At 42.0% G+C, this 15732-nt stretch overlaps 1 protein-coding gene across 2 annotated transcripts in view; it reads right to left on the minus strand.

The window, feature by feature from the left end:
* Positions 1-13242, minus strand: part of prkd2 (protein kinase D2) — a 31434-nt gene extending 18192 nt beyond the window's left edge. Inside the window, exon 1 of one of the 2 annotated variants that reach the window (XM_085243460.1) lies at positions 12225-13242. In XM_085243460.1, the coding sequence (XP_085099586.1) occupies positions 12225-12575 (351 nt within the window). In that variant the 5' untranslated portion in view covers positions 12576-13242. The remainder of the gene's footprint in view (positions 1-12224) is intronic. The other variant, XM_085243459.1, reaches the window with a different exon arrangement.
* Between the last annotated feature and the right edge of the window lie 2490 nt (positions 13243-15732).

A 15732-nucleotide genomic window follows, 5' to 3' on the forward strand; every position in this document is an offset into this window, starting at 1 on the left:
ATTTGATATTGACAAGTTAGTCAGTTTTGTCTGTTCTTCTGTAAAACAAACTAAGATTTATTTTTAGAATTAATATTTTGTTTCTAAGTGGAACTGACAATTTAGTCTGTTTCGTTTGTTCTATTTTGAAACTTAAACGCTTTAGCGGCTGCCTTTTGTGTAGTTTGCAATATTTGCCTTTATTTATCTGAAAAAGTCTCATGTTCCTTAAGTACATCTACCCTGTTGAACTTATTATGGGAAATAAATATTTAAATAAAAACAAGCTGCTGATTATTTCACATTTTACTTGTGAGCAACGGCACATTTAAATCTTACAAATATAGTTATTTGGCTTATATCGTGATAGATATCGTTATCGCCTGAAATGAAAAAAACATATCGTGATATGAAAAAATCTCATTTCGCCCAGCTCTAGTGTTAAGTCAAAGACAAAAAAAAGTTTCCAATTTTATTTAAAAAACTAACCATGTAGTTTAGACATCCAGTTCACAAAAGCCACTGAATTTCCCTAGCTGCGTATGCAAAGAACACCAGTTGTGACCTTTTGGCAACACGGCTGAATAATTTTCAAAACAGCATTAAGAGCAACACACAAACATAAAAAAACCCAAAACACCGCAGCTCTTCAGAATCAGCTGGGCCAATCTCCAGTGACAAGAACTTGGACGTCAGCGTCGCTGTGTACACCGCATGCTCTGTAAACAGTGTGACCTCCATAGCCTTACATGGTCCTCCACAGTGATGTGTTTCTGCAGCAGAAGCTGGCTATCACAACAGGAACCCGATCCAGGCGTTTTATAGCAGACAGGAAACATGTTGTATCCCTTCAAACAACACACATTGTTTGAGCATCCACATCTTGCTGTGTAACCCTCCCCCCAAAAAGTGCACGTGTGCACGGACGCCACACTCTTGAGAATGAGGGTGATAATGGGTGGAGGTACACCTGTACTTCACTTTCTGCTTTTTTATCTCAGTCAGACACACCCCTGAGGCTGCACCATAAATCCCACCATCCTTGTTAACATGTCAGGCACGGGACTCTGTAAGGACCCCATCTTTTTGAAAATGATGAGGTGTTTAATGAGGGGCTGCCATGGCAACGGGCACGTAAAGACGTCAACGTTTCTGCCCTCATTAGATCCTAACAACAAGTTGGTGTAGCGCAGGAATTTTTCCTTTTGTGCTGACAGCGTTCGTGATGGAACAAACGCGTTACTGTGCTGGTTCTATTTTTAACCCCAGTGAGGTCACATGCTGGTGAAAAGATGGAGTCCACAAAAAAAATAAATAAATATGATAATCATCCCTGCTCTTTACAGTGCACCATGCTGGATTTAAAGAAAAGAAAGCTGTGGTCTCTGAAACACAAATGTCACATAATAAATTGCAGGAGTGACTGACAGCTCTGTGCCAGGACTACAAGGAATTAAGCAAAACCCATGACGTCAGCTAACCGCTGGGCTTGGCAGACATAAAGAAAGAAAGCAAAACAAGGATGAGTAAAAGAAGCACAAATGAAATGTAAATAACGCAGTAAAGTAAACTATGCCCTCATGCTGTCACTAGAATTACGTCCAAGTAAATCACTTGTGAACAGTGGGGAATTGTCTGAAATTTCCGGCTTCTTCTAGAAAGTCTCATCTGTTTAACTGTTAAAGTGTGAATGTGACTGCATACACACATGTCGTAAAAGATTCAAAGCAAGTCAAGAGATTTTGCATCAAGATTATCAGTGGAAATAATGAAAATCGTTTTACTATCATGATCTCTGCAAAAGGCACACTGAAGGTCAGATGCAAAAGCTTCTTTCTTCCTGGATTTGATGAGCTTCCTGTTTGAAACGTGATACTAGGAAAGCATTTTGAGCATCAAGTAACCTAATATGAATAAACATCTACTGGCAAACAAAGGTTGCTTTATTTATTGCATGAGCCTGAACATTGAAGACAAGCAAAATGCAGTGAATCTGTGCCAGTCTGAGTGGCTGCTTAAACAAGTAGGGCGAGATTTGCCAAACAAATGATTGAGGAAATCTCTTCCAAGTAACATGCTCTGCACAGATGCCCATATACTTTTCTTACTTTTACTGGATTAACTTTTAAAAACTAAGAAAACTAAGTCATCTGTGAGATTTCTACAGTAGTCAGTAGTAGTCTTCACGCAGTCTTTTTGGTCAGCTATGACTTACTGCTGATTAATTGTAAAATTACTGGTGATTGGTTAGATGCTGATTCCCAGCATGGATTTTGAACAAAAACTTAATGTAAGCCTCTGAATTAGTACAGCTTCGGTGGTACTGCCTGACTCATGCTTTTCTGGTAAAGTGTTCTTGTGTACCCATGTAGTCCTGGAAAGCAAAGCCATCAAGTTTACATTCCCGGCGTGCTGGTTTCTAAATACCACAGATTTCTGTGTAAACCAGAGAAACTGGAAGGGGAGGGAGTGCGAATCATCACATTCACACATCAAGCACATAGATTATAACATACACGCAATAAAGTTGGAAAACACTTAATCATAAAGATCATCACAAAAAAAAATCATTAAGCTAATGACGCACAAAAACTGTTGTTAGGCACTCTTGTGCATGATATTAAAAGTGCATGCAGCACATAGATCAAGCTAAAATAAACGAAAATGGTAAAAGGTTATGTGTAATGTGTGTGTCTGTGTGTGTGTACAGGAGCGCAGGGACAAAGCATCTCATTCTGTTCCAAGCATCACGGAGGATGGAGAGGTAATTTGAGAGCCGTAACCAGGCATGAGAGAGGGGTCTGGGGATAAAGGAGGCGCACACTACTCTTTCTGAACCAGTCTTTTGTTGGTAGCAGCTCCTGTCTGCATCAACCACCACCCTTCTCCTCCTCCTCTCCCTTTCCTTGGCACAGGTCTGGGAAGGTAAGCCGACTGAAACACCGGACCCAATCCACTCTGCGTGCAACTTACTGATTCATGACAAGAAGCCGGCGGGGGGGGGGGGAACAGGGCTTCATCTGACTCAAATAGCCAATTGTAACTCATTAAGGAAGAGCCCCAAAAAATATGTTTCAAAATAGATAAATAAATAAAAATGAAAATACAAACAAATGTTTGTTTGTATTTTAACTACATGCTGATGAAGATCACTGGACTGAAAGTAGACGGAGCTGAAGATTCCTTTCTGATTGCATCATGAAAAACTAGCTTAGCTAGCTCTTGTATAAACCTTAAGTAACATATTGTCTCCACATAACTGACAGAAATGACTCATTCACAGTGATGATCATGTCGGAATAGGAGGAAAGCTGGGAATTTCTCTGCATGACTGCTTCTGAATTACAGTGTGACGTTCCAGGATCTCGCTGCGTGCTACAATCCCCCAAAGTTCTGGAAAAGATAACTCCTTTAAATCCAACTCTAACATGACACCAACAGCAAACGTGCGACTCATAATTGACAGAAATGATGCATTCTCCCTCCAGTGTGTCAAACAGAACCGTCACTGAGACACGCACAAGGTGGGTTGGGTTTCTTTTGCTTTTTGCTTTGTCACAATGGCTGTAGCAGCGCTGGACAGCGAGACGTAACAGTTCATATTTAATGTGGGTCAAAGTCCGCATTTGGAGATTAGAGCCGTAGCGGTATAATAAGTCATAAGTTTCATAACCAATGCTTGGACCTGTGTTTAATTTATTTTACACTCACCGACTTGTTTTTTTTTTCTGTCACCCTTTTTACTTTCATTTCTCGTTAGGTTTAAGCACCAAAAACTACTTGGTTAGGTTAAGAAAAAGATTGTGGTTTGGGTTTAACCAGCCCCTTTGCATCACTAACCCTATATGCTAGGGGTCCTTTACAACCATCCCTATGTCGGGAATGAGACCCACAGAACTGATGCAGAACACCACCTTGTGCCTGTCCTTGATACACCAGCGATTCTCTATTCTCCTTTTCTTTCCTCTTTACAATCAGTTTCCCTAATCATCATTACTCAACTTGCTCTGAATACACCATAAGAAGTTCTCCAGAGAAAAAGCACACATGCAATGGCCCGTGTGAGGACTGTTTGTACATTCCCCATGTGCCAAGAGTGCCATGGGGACACAAACACACAAAGCTGCATGCTGAGGGCCACAATGGGCCACATTACTGCGCTCTGAGTCATCCCCCTCCTCTTTTTTTGTCTGTCCCCTCTCCTCTCTTCTTTTCCCCATTTTCCTCTCCCCATGTGTTGCCTGGCTTTAGCACTGAAGTGAAAGAGCAGAAGAAAGAAAAAGCCAGAGGCTAAACACTGAACTCCAGTCATATGATAAAAGTGTGGCCACACATTTATAGAAATGAGTTGGTGTTGCTTCTGCTCTTACAAAGCCTGTTTTTCATAGAAAATGAATAAAACAAATCAAGAATCCGCTTAAACATACTACCGTAAACCTTATTTGCTCTGCCCACATGCCTGTATGCACACTCTTGTCACATGACACGTGCAATGGGTCAGTGAGCTATTCTGCATCCTACACGACTGCAATGACATCTATGATACACAAATTCATAAATCTATGATTATCCTGATTATTATTATTTCAAACAGTTCTTATACCACTATAGTACTCGTGTGTGCATGAAAAGGACAAAGGCCTGTAACTGATCGTTAATGTTTGCTACGATCGGTAAAATATCCATTTAATGATTGAGGTGTGATCATTATACAAGGCACAGATAAAGCATTTGGTGTATATATTCTCTATATATCTCATGTTGAGAGCTGTGTGCTTCTTACACTGACACTAACCCCAAATTCCCGTCAGTACTGATGTCATGTGTTTACCTACTGAGGCAGGACTTAACCCAAACATCATGGTTGGGTTAAATTAGACTCTTCCATAAAGTAAACCATGTTAAAGGCTTCTCTTTCATTTTCAGGGTTACCAGAAGGCCATTTAATATATGATTTATTACCTGAAATTGAATTACAACAGAAAAGGAAGAACATGTGTTTGTGAAACTTCACAAATTCATGTTCCAGTAGACAGGAAGTTCTCTTTTGAAACAGCACTGGCAGTAGAACTTTGTTGTGTTTTATTGCTTTACAATGACATGATATGTTAACCTTTTATATATCGTCTTATGTTTTATTGTGAAGCACTTTGTGATTTTTATACAAATGCATTTTATTTACTTTTAGAGACAGGGCTCATTACTGAGAACAAAAAGAAACTATATTCCTAATAATCAGAAAATTGTTTCCCTTATTCTTAAGAGGGTTGTAGGGGTGCTGGTGTCCATCACCCTGGACAGGTCCCTAATCTGACCGAGGGCTAACAACAGAGAGACAGAAAACCATTTGCACTCACAATCACACCAACACATCTGAAATAGTTTCCCCTCCCCCCCGTCCAAGAGATTCAAGGGATTTGATTTGGCCATTATCTATTCTTTCATGTGAACAATCTCAACAGCAAATCAGGTTTCAAACACACGAAAGAGAAAAAAAAAAAATCTCCTTCTTTCATCCCACCTCTCATCTTCTCTCTCTGATAACTATCCTCCTCACTGCACTGCAGGCAGAAGCGTGTGCTTTGAATAATCAAATGCTCCTGTGCAGGCTAAGCTTCCCCTACACCAGCAACAGCTAGGAGACACCAGGCACAGTCAGTCATGCAAAGCTGTTCCGCTATTACGCAAATCAAGGGGGGTGAGAGCGATGGGTTTAGGTAAGGTGAATATATATACACATACATACACATATACACACACATACACATGTGTATGTGCAGGTAAACCCCTTTGAAAACACTAGCTCCTTTATAGTAATAAAGGTTTAGCTGACGTTGGTCACAGTGAGATCAGAGCATTTGGCTAAGGCTGCTTAAACTGGTGAGCTGCTGCATTATTTTCACTCAATCATTAAATGTCGTAAGGCAGGGTTTGTTCTTTCACCTGCACGTCCACCTGCCAGTGTCTTGCTAATTGACAGGCATTTATTCACAGACCAACAAAGGTTTGTTCTGATAAGCAGAGTGTATTTGCCCAGGAGCTCAGACACATACGGGAGGCTTTTTAATAATCTAAGCAGCAAGCTAAAACCCACACAACATTAGATCACTACAGTGAATGAAAGTGTAACTGTAGGGTGGCCACTGCTTTCACCTTCAACAACGCTCAACAAGGAACTGTGCCATTTCATATGAGTATTATGGCCTTGTTTGTCACACTGGGCCTTTATCTGGAAAATCAGGGCCAGCTGTTGAGTTACTTTACACTGGTGTGTGCGTCTCTGTGTGTTATACTTGTATAAGTAAGTGAGGTAAACAGGAGGTGGTGTGTACGATCCCATTCCCAGGGCCAAACTTCTTCTCCAGGGAGGGAGATAAAGCAGCAGCCCCTTCCAAAACGGAGATGGAAACAATGGCCAGGGCTGGGGCTCTCAGTCGCAGCTGTATGCGTGTATATTTTTTTGTGTGTGACACACAAAGCGTGCATGTGTGTGGCTCCATATACTTCTGTTTTTAAGGAATGGACTGGTACTTCAATGGCAGTTTTCTACTCAGTTTAAGCACTCAAAGCCATTTCTACTACAAGGTTTGTTCAACCAATCTCAAACACATTCATGCACTGCTTTTATATATAGCACTTTAACAGTAATTCCAACAAATCTAAAAGATTTCACAGCAGCGCGACTCCTTGCAAACACTGCTGGATCCCACATTGTTCAGTGCGTGTTAAGTGTGTCACCGCGGATTAGATCACAGACGTGTTTAACAATCCGGTAATGTGACACAGTTGACGCTGACGGGGCTCGACAGGTTCTCGCTTGTGTTCGCATGCTGACTCTCACACACTGTTACACACCCAGTGACGTCAAGCCAGATTGTACTGCATCTACTTAATGACGAAATTCAACAAATTGTCTTCGTTGGAAGAAAAGACACGTTTAACTACTGCGGCACGCCTTTTGTCAAACTAGCTGAATGAGGCCGCCATGGGGGGGGGGTAACAAGGACATTTGACTTATTTCCTAGAAAGTATTAATGTTCAAACCACTATTCTCTTATTGCAGACAAAGCAGAATGTTTCGTCTGCAACAGAGAAAACAAATAAAAACAAAACAAAAAAACATGACAAAACAAAAACCCTGATACAAAGATCAGCCTGCAGGTAGAGGTAGTGGCAGAAGGTAGAACCAAAGAGATTACAGTGAATGAATGGTGGATGGGATGCAGTGGGAAGGAGGAGGCTGAAGATAAGGCAGGGAGTGAAGATGAGTGGATAAGAGAGGAAATACAAGATCAAAAGGCAAAGAGGGAAGAAGTCCAGGAGGTTGGTACCCTGAAGACAGTTAGCAGAAACAGCTGTTGTTACAAAAGGAAAGGAGTTCTGTCTATAATTTTAAAAAGATGGCAGAAACCTGCACGGAAAAGGGAAAGTAAATCATGAAAGATCAGAAAGGAAAGTGGTTGAGGCCTGTCCAACAAGACCAAATGCATGAGTGCCGCCACAGCATATGGCTGAATGAAGACAGACTTCTGATTTCCAGGCCACATTATCAGGTCGTCCTCCATCAGGAGTAGAGGGGTTGCACTACATAGGATCTTAGATTCATAGCACTGTTTGGAAAAGTTTAGAAACAACATAGTGCTTGTGACTAAAGGCAGCATTGTGTTGCTGGCTGAGGTTAATGCTCCGATCTGGAGACTCGAAAAAGCAACAGAATTGTAATTAAGATGGGGTGTTGTGTTGGAAGCGCAGCATGCTTCTCCAGTCAGAAGTGAATGGAAAAATGTGTCAATGGAACACAAGGAGGGATCCTGTGAATAAACAGAGTCTATGACTCACCCTTTCTGGGATGGGAGAGATGACCGTAGGTGGGGGTGGCGGTGTGGATACCAAACTACCTTCACTACCTCCCAAATCACACCACTGTAGGCATTCATGCAGTCCACCTCATGTCTTGCACTGGTGGTGTTGGCCAAGCCAAGACAAACCACCCATTGTCCAACTTTCCCACCTAAAGCTGCAGCTCCAAACGGGACAGGAATTTTTTTGCTTAGGGGATTTCAGGGATTTCTAATCGTGTGCGCATGCGCGTGCGTGTGCGTGTGCATGTAAGAGAGAGAAAGACTCAACTAATAAGGTCTGACAAGGCTACATGACCCTTTTGTTTCGGTTACATTTGCACATTTTTCCCTCTCTTTTATATAAAAATAAACAGTAAACATCACGCACAGACGAGAAATAACACATTACAATGCACACACCATCTAATCCCCCTCGATCAGAGATTTGTGTTGATTTTCATATAAACTTGAGGCTGAAACACCAGCAGTTACTGTACAACACGCTGTCCCTTACGCTGACATTTGAACAGCAGAGTTTCTTTCACGACTACTACATCTTTACAACTTTTACAAGAAAGGAGCAGCTTGCTGAGGTTGGAGCCTTGGTCAAAAAGAAAGGCGGGAACATCCTCATGCATTACCTTTTATCTTTTAAGGAGTAAACTGAGGAAGAAATGGACAATCCAGCCGAAACGCAGGAAAGCCCCACGCAGGACAAACTAAGCAGAGGTGCAGTTATATTACAATTGACATGACACATCACTACCATATGTAAATAAAGCAAACCATGCTTATCAAGCTTGGGTAATAAGCTCGAAATCAACCAATGCCCTGCTGAAAGAATTATATGTCCCATTTACAGCAGGGAAAATATTTAAAGTATAACACCTTCTAGGGCTGCACCTTTTTACCAAATCATTTGGAGGATGCTTGGAAGCTTATGCATCTTCCCAACATTTGGCATCTTTCAGCCAAGACAGCCTGACCAAAGATGTTGAAAACAACAAGACTGAAGCAAAGCAAAAAATAAAGCCAAGCTGTTTCTTTTTTTTTTTCTAAAGTTTATGCTGTGGCGCAAGAACCACAAAGTGGTACCCAAAATGTGTATTTATCATTCTACTGTGGAAACAACATTCCTCTCTCTGTCAGAAAAAGCAGACACGATTCCTTGTTGCCAGTCGCCATATTAGAAAAGCTCTCTGGAAATGTAGCTCTGATAAATTATTTTCATAATTTATTTATTTCACACAGGCCCTGCAGAACACCTCATTTGCAGCTCCTCTGCCTTGCTAGCCTCTTCAGTAATTCAATTTTATTTATGTAGCACCAAATCACAACAGCAGTCACCTCAAAGCGCTTTATATTGTAAGGTCAAGGCCCTACAATAATACGGAGAAAAGCCCAACAATCAAACCCCCTTGGAACGAGGACTGGGTGACAGTGGGATGGAAAAAGCTCCCTTTTAACAGGAAGAAACCTCCAGCAGAACCAGGCTCAGTTAAGGGCAATTAACTTAATCAACCAAATATACCATATAAGCAAATTATGCTCGTGACTCCCACCTCACTACTTCCTGTCTCACATCTGGCTGCTTCCCCAGCTTGTCATTGTGGAGTTAGAGAAAAAGTACATGCAAGGGGAAACACGCATGAAGAATCCCATAGAAATGGACACAGGTGCCACCTAGTTCACACAGAAAAATAAATGATGTTTCAGCCTTGCTACAAGCACGCTTGAAATGACAAACTCTCAGCTTGCAGTAGGGCTGCCACGATTAGTCGACTAGTCACGATTATGTCGACTATTAAAATCGTCGACGACTAATTTAATAGTCGACGCATCGTTTGAAGCTTTGTAAGATCACAAAGGACGCAGGAATTAGTAGGATTTAAGAGTGTAATAACGGACTGAAACAGAAGATGGCAGCACTGCATGTACAAGGATGCCAGCTGCCGTTAAACCCCGAAGAAGAAGAAGTAGCTGTGTCCCAGAATTCATAGCGCAGCTGTCAACAATGGCGGCAGCTAGTTAGTTTTAATGTTACTCTTATTATTCTTTCTGGGTCACAAAATAAACGTTTAACATATTTTCAGGCGAGAATGTAGCTGTGTAAACCTCAAATATCTGCTCAGTTTATCAAGACACCACATATTTTCAAAAGCGCTCCGACGTTTTCGGAGACGTCTGTTACCCACTAGCTCGTTAGCTAGGCGGGGGCAAGGCTAACTAGAGCCGTGAGAACACCGGACTCCCGGCAAATCGTTTTCAAACCCACCGCCGTCTTTCGCTAGTCAGGTTAAACATATATATAAGTCACTTAGATAACTTAAAAATTTTATTGTTTGGCTTTCTTTAGTATTTTATTTGTTCCTGAGTAAATCGGTTTGGCTGAGATTAAAGTTATAGTTTTTGCACAGCTAAAACTGTCAAGCAGACAGCTGATTATCAGAAGTGTGAGACGCTGGAGAATATACTCCGGTGTCCTGTTATATTTTAGAAAGCAAGGAGTTTATTAAACTTCACCGAAACAATCTGCAAATTTCATTAAAAATTAATAAACTACCATCTTGTCTTTATTTTTAGTTAGCACAAACACTTCAAGCTGTAAGCTAATGATAGTTATATAAGACCAGATGCTGCTGGTGCAATAAGCTGTACGCTGTACGTCCAATGGATGATGATCTGATTAGTCGACTAATCGCAAAAATAATCGGTGACTAGTCGACTATCAAAATAATCGTTTGCTTGCAGTACGTTCTTTTACTGGCATTCTGTTCTGAACTCATTTTAACTGTCCTACACCAAGATAATCTGTGCAACTGACTAATTAGCTAGAGGAGCAACTAAACAGTTTTAACAACAGAAAACTGTTAATGACTCCAAGGAAAGATGTACCGTGAAACAGCTGCAGGGGTTTTTTAAAATTAGGAACCTGGAAACAGTTTGGAAATTGGAAAAAGCAGGACAAAGAAGAAGAAATACCTGAGGGCTACACTGAGTGTGAAAACAGCAAATAGCAGAGTAAAGGAAACAGCCTCTCTTTACATTACTCAACACATCTTTTGCCATCAAATGGCTCTTTAGTTGGACTAACACTGTGTCTGATACAAATAAAGCATCAGATGCAGATGCACTGCTGAATTATCTGTGTCTTCGAATTATACCAAGAGCATGGCGGTGAGCCACTCATATGACCAAGGAGAACAAAGACTGTTGTGCACAGGAACAGATTAGCAAAGAGGGTAAACTGGCTGGAGAGAGTTACCACTGCTTCCTGGAACATTTTCAGTAATGGAGAGTTTTACAGAACGGCTCTGAGCAGGCTGTGGAAATCTGCTAATCACCCAACAGCCTAGCTGGCAAATAAAAAACACATAAACTGCTCAAATTGCCACCTTAAGTGAATGGATAATGTTATTTCCTGTATGCGTGTGGATACACACTAAAATGAAAACCGTTCTCTGGAACTACACTATACGGTTGAATAAATCAGCACAATTCAGCACAGTTCTCAATTTTTAAAAAAAGATGTAATATCTCCCATAACACTTGTTGCTTCCTGTTATAAAGAGGATGTCACTGCCCTCCCCCCCCCAAAAAAAGTCATTTCTCTGCACGTGTGTTTTTTGAGGTTTTCTCTTTCAGTTAAAAGGGTGTTTTGGGGGTTTTGTGCAAGAAATCTACAATTTTCCTACTGAACATGTAAAACCTGAGAAGGCTACAAGTCCTTTAAAAGATGTGCTTTAAAAAAAACACACATTAAGGTCATTAAGGTGAAAACAGTGCGTGCAAAGTAAGACAAAAACAAGTGTTGATGATCACTGACAGCAGAAGATAAAAAAGATCACTGAAGCGTACGGCACAGAACTAAAATTGGCCAAATGTGTTCGTATGCCATGACATGCAAAACTTCCGATGCTGCGCCATGGAGAAGTGAAAGCAACGTTGACCATTACAACCCTAGGTCACAGTAAATGGGCGAAGCTCGTCTAATTATATATGTATAAATGTAGATGCCACTAACCTGCACTAAATCAGCCTTTTTACGCAATGGGAAAGAAACTAATTGATAAAAGTGACAAATATCAACCTCTTTGTATTCGCATACACGCTGAATAAGGGAAGACTAAACAGGGAAAACAGGGAAAGGGAAACAGGGAAAAATGCTAATCGCTGTCCTCGGACCTGTTTATTCTAGAAACTTCTGCCACTTTCATTACAATTTGATAACAATGGAGTGCGCGCAAAGAGTTTGTTGCAAGATCAGCACACACACAGGCTGAAAGTGAAAGGTGTAACAAAAACTGTTCACCTGACAGGTATGAAAACTACACATGCCACGAAGGGCTTGCACCTAAAACGGTTTCCATCTGGAGAAAACACAAACACCCACCCGCTTCTTACCTTGGTGTCAACAATGGAGCAGGCCATTTGTTTCACATAGGCCAGGTCAGCAGCCTGGGGCATGAGGACAGATTCTCTGGTCAGACCAATCTGGATGATGAAGGACACCCCTGCTGGAGTTTGGGGCATCGTGGGCATTACGGGGATCACGGGCATCACAGCCCCAGCACCACCACCATGCCCTGGAGTCAGCTCCATCACAGGAAAGCCACCCGGTGTGGGCAAAGAGTGTATGGCGATGGGGGTCCCCTGCTGGATCAAAGCTGAGCTTGATGGTAAGGTGCCACCTGGGGGGAAGAAGACCTGAGCCATCGCCGCCCCCGAGGGCATACAAGGGCTAGCATTAGCCATTCAGAGTCCGCTGGCTCTCACAAACACGCAGGTGCAGTCTGAAGTTTTCGGAAAAGCAACACTCATTCAAGCGGAGGGCTACACACGCTGAAACATGGATACACACACGCACGCACGCTGAGTGGACGGCTCCGCTTTCCTCCGAGTCCCGCGTCAAACCCGCTTCCTTCCAGCAGCTCAAGGAAGAAAATCTTTATCCAGGAAGGAGCACTTCTTTTCTCCAGGCTTCGCTTATTGTTCAGGCATGGCAGGCGTGAGCGGTGTGTGCCTGTGTGTGTGTGAGAGAGAGAAACACTCACAAAGTAAAGAGTCTGAGAACACGACACCTCCAGCCTTCTCTCCTCCACCCCTCCTTCACTTCTCGCATCCAAAAGGCGCTGCTCTGCAGAGGAGAAAGTCCAAACTTGGTTGTGAAACTCTCCGCCGCGGGCAGAGAGAGAGAGAAAGAAAACAACAACAATGCCCAAACTTTGTTGTGCTCTTCTCCAGGCTCACTTACAAAATGGCCTCCTTTAAACAGGAAACAGTGAGAATGAAGGGGAGCTAGAGACCGCACTCCTTTTTACGAGACCTTGCCCTGTTTCAGTTTCAACCCCTGTTCGGTCTTTTTTGTGAAAAAGAAGAGAGCGAAAAGCGCTGTCTGAGGGTACCTCCCTCTACCCTCCCTCCTGCCTTCGCATCTTACGCTAAACAAGGAGGAAGTGAAATGACGGACACATCTTGAAGCCAATAGGCATTCAGAAAGTCCTGACTCCCAAACCTCCCCCTCCTCCCTTTCCTCTTCTGGCTCCCTTCCTTAGTTTAGGGACATTTGTCTTGTTTGGTCCCTCCTGTAGCCGGAGACAGCATAGATACATGGCCCAGGGCGCTGCTTCACGCATAAAACCCCTCCCACCGCTTCCTCGTCCTTCCTTTAAGTTCACAAGCCACCTTCTGTCTTTCCTAAAATTGCCTTATTTTTCCTCTGTATTTTGTTTTTGGGGGGGAGACACGCCTCTCATAAACTGCAGAAAAAGGACCGCACCTATGGAAGGTTCTTTCCATGCTCCAGGTTTCATGAAAATTGAGAAGTTTCATGGACTGAGAGTGGTGACTTGGGTGGGTTTGGACAATGACACTGTATGCAGCAGATTAAAAGGAAAAAAAACGTTTGGTTAATGAAGTCATCAGCGTGACTGTGACTCCTCACTGGTAATCTAATCATTTAACACAGTAAGAATGCTTGTGAAATTTGTGGTTTCCTAGTTGAAGTTCTAATAAACCGCTCTGATTGGTTAAGCAAAAAAACAGTGTGTGCAGTTTATCTCAGTGCCACTGTCGCGCTTATATCTGTGAAGGCATCTCCCGATGTTCATTTCATACAAATTAAATAAGGCGAGTTAGACTTGAATGAAACAAGACAGAAAACAAAACGCTTGAATTGATTCGATTTGCCACCACAAGGGGGCAGTGTTGGATAAAATCGGATCTTACAGACCCTGTGTGATTTGGATATAAAATGTTTGATTCCCAAGCATTAGTTAAGCTGCAGGTTACATCTTAGGTTATAAATGACATGGGGACATGGGGGGAAATTGATAATCAGGTGTTTGATGATGTTAAAGGATGTTCCTTAAAAGGCAATTGCTCCCCAGTGAATTGCCACCTCCTCTCTGATGAGGGGGAACTGTGATGTTGTTTAAATCCTCTTTTTTTTCACTTTCTAAAAGGATTATTTTAAACATATGGGACAGGAAGTGTGAACTGCGAGAAGAAGTTTTAGAACCACTGAATGAAGGCATGAAACTAAACCACCATGTACCAGAACATGCTATAGCCCACAATGAGTATGCGTTAAATACATATGTGCATGTTTGCATGTTTGCATGTTAGCCAAACAATAAAGACTTACTATTTATTTTATACACACCATCCACTTCATTACATACATACACACCTGCTCAAATACTTTTAAGCAAATAACCAGCAAAATCACAAGACAACAACTCAGTACACTTAGGGTTATGGTTAACATCAAGACAAGTTCAATCTAAGCATCGGATTGGGGAAGAAAAGCGATTTAAGTGACTTTGAAGTGGCATCATTGCTGGGATTTTTCCACACAACCATCTCTATGGTTTACAGATAATGGTCCAAAGAGAAAAAGAGAAAATATCCAGAGAGTGGCAGTTCCCTATGTTAAAAAGCTTTTGCCAGAGGTCAAAGGACAATGGCCAGGCTGCTTCAAGCTGATAGGAAGGCAGTGACACAAATAATCACTTGTAACAACCAGAAGAGCATCTCTGAATGCTAAACGCGATCATAACTTGAAGAAGATGGGCTACAGCAGCAGAGCAGCACACTGGGTATCGCTGCTGTCAGCTGACAACTGAGCCTACAACGTGCAGGGGTTCACTAAAACTGGACAAAAGAACATTCAAATAGTAGGGTCAGGATTTAGTGAGAACAATATGAAAGCTTGGGTCCATCCTGCCTTGTGTGGAGGACATTTTCTTGGCACACCTTGGGCCCCTTAGTATCAAATGATTATTCTTTTAAACACCACAGTCTAGCTGAGTATTGTTGCTAGCCACATCATGGATGTGCAGCAACTGTGTTTTGCTATCATGTCAATATGAACCAAAATATCTGAGGAATACTTCCAGCACCTTGTTGAATCTGTGTCATGATGAATTAAGGTCGTTCTGGGGTCCAACCCAGCGCTAGCGAGGTGCATCTAATGAAGTGGTGAGTGTGTATATCCTGTTGTGTGGTTATGTTGGAAAGTCCCAGCAGATCAGTGATCTGTGAAATACTTAATGTTCAAAGTCACTTAAAGCCCTTTTATTCCCCCCTTCTGCTGACACGAGGCCATCTTCACCATGTTTGTATACCTAAATGCTGTAAATTGCTGCCACGTGATTGGCTGCTTAGCTATTTGTGTTACTATGCAGTTGAACATGTAATAATGAACACACTCACTCAGTGAAAATTAGTGCATTTGTAACTGCAAGATTTGACGACTAAAACCTAACTTCTTTTATACACTAGTTTCAAGAATAGTTAAGTCATTATGAGGTTACACTGTATGAACAATGTATGCAGAGTTTGACATCAAAAGACTGTCATGAAATTTACCAGACACAGAGAGTCCATGACAGACGACATCAAGCCATGT

The sequence above is a fragment of the Mchenga conophoros genome, linkage group LG14, assembly GCF_057382185.1.
Source record: "Mchenga conophoros isolate Kocher_MC1m ecotype Shallow Benthic linkage group LG14, M_conophoros_male_GT1.1, whole genome shotgun sequence".
NCBI classification, from domain to species: domain Eukaryota; kingdom Metazoa; phylum Chordata; class Actinopteri; order Cichliformes; family Cichlidae; genus Mchenga; species Mchenga conophoros.